Source organism: Lolium rigidum, chromosome 6, assembly GCF_022539505.1.
Source record: "Lolium rigidum isolate FL_2022 chromosome 6, APGP_CSIRO_Lrig_0.1, whole genome shotgun sequence".
Taxonomy (NCBI): domain Eukaryota; kingdom Viridiplantae; phylum Streptophyta; class Magnoliopsida; order Poales; family Poaceae; genus Lolium; species Lolium rigidum.
Window position 1 is genome coordinate 97,196,671 of NC_061513.1, and position 6,331 is coordinate 97,203,001.

General features: G+C 50.9%; 1 protein-coding gene across 1 annotated transcript; it reads left to right on the forward strand.

Moving 5' to 3' along the window:
• Positions 1-980: 980 nt before the first annotated feature.
• LOC124665739 (WRKY transcription factor WRKY24-like) lies at positions 981-3,553 on the forward strand. Its single transcript, XM_047203124.1, has 4 exons — positions 981-1,356; positions 1,445-1,669; positions 1,935-2,521; positions 2,620-3,553. The coding sequence occupies exons 1-4, from the start codon at positions 1,087-1,089 to the stop codon at positions 3,254-3,256; spliced, it is 1,719 nt and encodes a 572-aa protein (XP_047059080.1). The 5' UTR covers positions 981-1,086; the 3' UTR covers positions 3,257-3,553.
• The last annotated feature ends 2,778 nt before the right edge of the window (positions 3,554-6,331 follow it).

The following is a 6,331-nucleotide window of genomic DNA, read 5'->3' on the forward strand; positions in this document are numbered from 1 at the left end:
CTTTCGAATCTTGTTTTTCTTTTGTCTCTTTGATGCTTGTCGATGAAAAAACTTTGTATTTTGATCCCCTTCCCGCAGCCAAGTAATGCGAGAGCGTTGTAGCCATGCTATCTCCTCCCTGTACAGGAGTTCATCCATCTCTTTTGTGAGTTTTAGAATCTCCATACTACTACTATCGTCGTTCCGACCATGCAACTCTTCAAGTTTGTCCCTCTTCTGTTTGATTTCCTTTGACAGCGATTTAAAATGGACAGCCTTCCACCTGTACAAACCAGACATAACCTCCTTGAGAGAACTATTTATGTCGCCTAGATCTTGACAAGGCACTCTGCGCGACCATGCTTCCTCTACTGCCGCTGATAGGGAGGGCTCCCGCTCCCAAGCCACTTCATACCGACGTATCGGTCTATCCACCCGGCAATTTTCAGCCTGCTCCACCGATAAAAGAAGAGGAGTGTGATCCGACCTTTACATTGCGCTCTCCTTTTTGTTTATTATCCCAAGTCCAAGGAGTACCTACAAAACCAATATCATAGAGATCACAGAAGGACAAAGTCTCTCTGAACTCCCTCAATTTTTTTTTTTTGCGGGTCAGCTTCAACCATTTTAATCGCCCCAATACTGATTTGACAATAAAATTGGCTCATGTTAGACAAAACAAATGCAAGATGATTTCAGGACATTATTATAATCCACGCAGGACGTTTGAAAAGGTCAAAGAAACGATTAGCGACCACCAACTCCTCCGTTCACCGGAAACCATACCCGTACCCGCACAAGCTTCACAGAACGCCTGCCACGTCACCCCCACACAGAAGCATAGCTCGTCCTGATTGGTGGGTACCTTCGATCAGCGCTCCCACAGACCGCTGCGCCGCCAGTCAAACGCCACGAGCTTTGACCAGTCCACGGTCAAAGTTTTCAAAGCTTCTATATAGTCTTCCTCTCCCGGTCCTTCCAAGCAATCCCTCCCAAGGATCGCCTCATCTTCCTCTTCTCCCTCTCCCTCTCGCCGTACGTACACGCCGGACGCACGACCGCCGTTAAGCCGTAACACGCACGCGCGCGCAATTTTGAGCTCCTCCGATGACTACCTCGTCGTCAGGGAGCGTCGAGACGTCGGCCAATTCCAGGCCCGGCTCCTTCTCCTTCTCGAATGCGAATGCGAGCTTCACGGACATGCTGGGGAGCTCCGCCACTGCGGCCGGCGGCGGCGGTGCGTCCGGGTACAAGTCCCTGACGCCGCCTTCCCTGCCGCTCTCGCCGTCGCTGATGTCGCCGTCGTCCTACTTCAACATGCCCGCCGGCATGAACCTCGCCGACTTCCTCGACTCGCCCGTGCTCCTCACCTCCAGTGTAAGCAAGCAAACCACAACGACTGAATACATCAGCAACCATGTCGTTTCGTTCGTGTTTGCTAATGCGCGCGCTCGATCGTTTTCAGATTTTCCCATCGCCCACGACGGGAGCGTTCGGGTCGCAGCAGTTCAACTGGAGGCCGGAGGCACCGCCGGCGAGCGCCGCCGAGCAGGGCGTCAAGGAAGAGCAGAGGCAGCCGTACTCCGACTTCTCCTTCCAGACGGCGGCGCCGGCGAACAACGAGGCTGCCACGCAGACGACGACGACGACGACGACGACGGCGACGACCTTCCAGCCACCGGCCCCACAGGTGAGATCACGAACCGTGCGCTGTCCTCCTAGACTTTGTCAAACACTCAAACATAACATAAACTATATTAGTACTAGTATACCATTTCTCTTCATTCTGCAACCACAAATGGGCCATCTGTCGTGCTGTCGCATCACATCATGATCTTTTCGTTTCGATTTCCCAAAGAATTTCTAGTCGCGTGACAGCGATTGATTAGCGAAAACGCAAACAGCGTACTACGAGATCGATTCCCTAATCCAATATTCTCCTTTGCATACTTCAGGGCGAGGAAACGTACCGAGGTCAGCAGCAGCAGCAGCAGCCTTGGGGTTACCCTGCGGGAGGCATGGAGGTGGGTGCCAACCCGGCGAGCTTCAGCGCGCCGGCTCCGGTCCAGGCGACCTCGTCGGAGCTGGCGCCGAGCGGCGGCGGCGCGTACAGGCAGCAGACGCACTCGCAGAGGCGGTCGTCGGACGACGGGTACAACTGGCGCAAGTACGGGCAGAAGCAGGTCAAGGGCAGCGAGAACCCGCGCAGCTACTACAAGTGCACCTTCCCCAACTGCCCCACCAAGAAGAAGGTGGAGACGTCGATCGAGGGCCAGATCACCGAGATCGTCTACAAGGGCACCCACAACCACGCCAAGCCCGTCAACACGCGCCGAGGATCCGGCGGCGGCGGTGGCGCCGCGGCGCAGGTGCTGCAGAGCGGCGGCGACGCGTCCGAGCATTCCTTCGGAGCGATGTCGGGCGCGCCCGTCTCGACGCCGGAGAACTCGTCGGCGTCCTTCGGGGACGACGAGGTCGGCGCGGGCTCGCCCCGGGCTGGCGCCGACGATCTCGACGACGATGAGCCGGATTCCAAGAAATGGTGAGTGCCGTGTTTTCGAATTTTGGCGCGAAATGTTATGATTTGCATTCTTTAGGAACATGTGAATTAACCTGCTATATATTTGCCCAAATCTGTAGGAGGAAAGACGGCGACAGCGAGGGGATCAACAACATCGCCGGCAACCGCACGGTGCGGGAGCCGAGGGTGGTGGTCCAGACCATGAGCGACATCGACATCCTCGACGACGGCTACCGGTGGAGGAAGTACGGGCAGAAGGTGGTCAAGGGCAACCCCAACCCGCGGAGCTACTACAAGTGCACCACGGTGGGGTGCCCCGTGCGGAAGCACGTCGAGCGCGCGTCGCACGACCTGCGCGCCGTGATCACCACCTACGAGGGCAAGCACAACCACGACGTGCCCGCCGCCAGAGGCAGCGCCGCGCTATACCGCCCCGCGCCACGGGCGGTGGACAGCGCCATGAGCACCAGCCACCAGTACATGGCTAACCAGCAGCCGTCCGCCATGACATACCAAGCCGGCGCCGCCGCGGCCGGGACACAGCAGTACGCCCCGAGGCCCGACGGGTTCGGCGGCCAGAACCAGGGCTCGTTCGGCTTCAATGGCAACTTTGGTTTCTCGGCCGGGTTCGACAACCCGACAGGGTCGTACATGAGCCAGCACCAGCAGCAGCAGAGGCAAAACGACGCGATGCATGCCTCGGGCGCCAAGGAGGAGCCAAGGGAGGACATGTTCTTCCAGAACTCCCAGTTCTGACAGACCAATGTCAGAAATTGCAAACGAGATGACAAGATGAAATTGTTACTTTGTAATCTGTAATCGTTCTAGAATAGGCGTAGACACATTCGTTTATTTCTTTGGAGGCCCCGTAGTTGCAGATGGCTGCAAAAAATGGGTTACCCTTCCTTAACACACAGGGAGTAAAGAGAAGATGTAGGCACGTAGGATACACAGAAGATAAGGGTATCAGGCAGGTTTGTTCTGTCATTGTTTCACACAGAAATATGTTGTATTCAAAATTATTCATAAAAGTTCTTTACAGAAACTGTGAAATGTGGGATGTGCTGGCAATTCTAAGATACTTTTTTTTAAATAAGGCAAGAGACTCGCCATTTTTATTAATTAATAGAGAAGAAGTTGTTTCGGACAAATGCGTAGGACAAGCGCTAGGACTTTAAGACCAAAAGACATCTCTCCCGGAATTACATAACTCATAAAGAAAGCGCACCGCCGATAGGCTCCATGCTTTTGCCTCATCTTTAATTTTGGCGATGACAATGGCTACGGGAGACGTTTGGTGTCGGAAGACCTGTGCATTGCACTTGTTCCAAATCTTCCAACAGACAACCATGGCGAGCGATGCCATGCCTTTTTTCTTTCCCCTTGTCAAGAGCAACTTTAGTCCACCAATCATCAACAGATGGTTCGATAGCCCAAATATATTGGATTGATGTTCTCAATGCCACACCACGAAAGGATTTCCTTCCAAATTCTAGTAGCGCATCTATACTTGTAGATGTGCCAGCGATTCTTGGACTTGATTGCATAGAGGAAAAATCTTAGAATTTGGCCATCCCCTAGTTTGTGAATGGTCCACCGTCCAAATCCTATTTTGCATAAACAACCAAGAAAAAGAATTGCACTTGTGAGGAGTCTAATCTTTCCAAACCAAGGCATTAAAAGTTGTTGAGACAAGGCCTTCAAATTGCATTTTGTATGCCGTGGGTGTGGAATACTTCCCATCATTTGTAAATTTCCATAAATGTTGTCGGGGACGTCTTGGGCAAGGTGAACATCGGAGAGGCCTTCCCAAAGAATGGTGAATTGTTGTATGTGCTAAGATAACTTTACCGATTCATATGCCATCCATAACTTCTACATCCTAAGAGTCTCGCATCTCCATTGGTTAAGATCCGTGAACGTTGCCATAATCCCGAAGAAGACAAAGCCAACGATATTTTTGATTTTAGACCTATTAGCCTACTCCTTCCATTTTTATTTACCTCGCATTGTGGGTTTAGTTAAAATTAAAGTTTGTATAGTTTGACCAAGAATATAGAAAAAATTCATCAACATTCACAATATCAAATGCATATAATAGAAATATATATTTTATAATGATTCCAATATCATATATTTTATATTTTAGATGTTCCTGCCAAGCTTACTCCGATAGGATATGACGGGCCTCTCCTTTGTTTCCCACTAGCTCCGTAGCGTCCCCGCGTCGGTCACCTTCGTGCGCCACCGCTTAGCATCGTCATGATAGGATTTGGTCGTGCGGACGTCACCATTAACCTAACTCAATTTTAATCTTTTCTAGATTTGACAGAAGAATATTTAAACTTTGAAGGAAAAAGTAAATAATATGTCAAAATGTTCAGAAAAGTAAGCTCTATTTCCTCATTTCAAAATCATGCATGTTTAATTAACTTTTAATATTGTATATATGTTTGCAGTGATCTTGCAAAATTGAATCTGATATATTGATATGCGTGTGGTCTCCTATTTTACGCCATCTGCTAGTACGCCGTACCCTAAAACCTAATTTTGGTGGCCTAATATTTTTTCTAGGTGTGCTAAAAGGATGTTCTAATTCCTCAAACTCCCGCGAGAAGAAAAAAAAGAACTTCACAGCACTACTGACATGGAGTAACAGTGCAATCCATGGTCATCTTGTAGTGGCAACTGATCGACCAAACTTTTCTTATTGGGTCAACCAAACAATGCAGACTGCATTATGGTTTGGCAACAGTTCTAGCACAGGTTTGCCGGTCAGGTACAGAAATGACCAACAATCATAGCACAGGAGTATGATCTTTTTCGATACGGGGAATATATTAATATCAAAAGATACCAATTACACCCAGCCTCTGCAACAACGCACCACCCTAATGGCATTACGGATGCACACAGCTAAAAAACGAAAAGAAAACTAAGAAACAAAAGTCCCGCTACAGTATCTCGGGCCTAACAACATCAATACATCCACCGCCAAGACAACATCTGAAAAACAGACTCTCCAAAAACGACGTCTCCAAGAAGGGAACAGTTCTCTAACATCGTCGTCGCCCGATCAAAGATCTTAGGTTTTCACCCTGAAGATAGTCCCCGCTCTCAAAACAATGCCTCCAACAAGGTCATTGCCAGGCACAACCAGTTAAGGCCAGACCTTGGATTTTCACCCTGAAAGGTAGGACTCTGAACTTCACCTGTATTGTCGCCCCCACTTTCATACCGCTGCTGTGAAGCCCGGAACACCAAGCAAGTCCCTCAACAGCGCGGAGACTTGAACCTTCCTTAGCTAGTCCCCCCTCCGGCCTTCATGAAATTCTCTTCTTTCGACTTTCATCATGGATCCATAGTCACTTGATGTCAACATAGAAAAAGAGCTTCGCGTCGCTCCCTCCAGAACCAATCGGTCGGAATAAAAGCATGGGTGCGCACGACCGAATACCACTGATCCAGCAAACTCCAGGCAAAAGCACTGTTACATTCGCCGGCGGAGCCTTCCGGAACTCAACACTCCGGCCAGATCACGAGTCCAGGCCTCCGGTAGGTCCTCCTCTTCACGCACGAGAGGCCCTAGGACCGCCGCCTTTATTCAGGTCGGACCCCCACGTCGGCGACCACCCTGGGCTGGCCACTCCAACCCTCCACCGGCGACGCCATCGCCGGCTTCCAAGCCCCTCCATCTCGTCGCCGGAACGCGGTGATAGATCAATAGATCCACCACCACCAACCGCAGGCCGATCCTCTCCGGCGAAGCAGAGGGTCACCTCCACCGTTGAACCCAAGGCTGCTGCCCCGGGCGTCCTCGTAGCGCGGGAG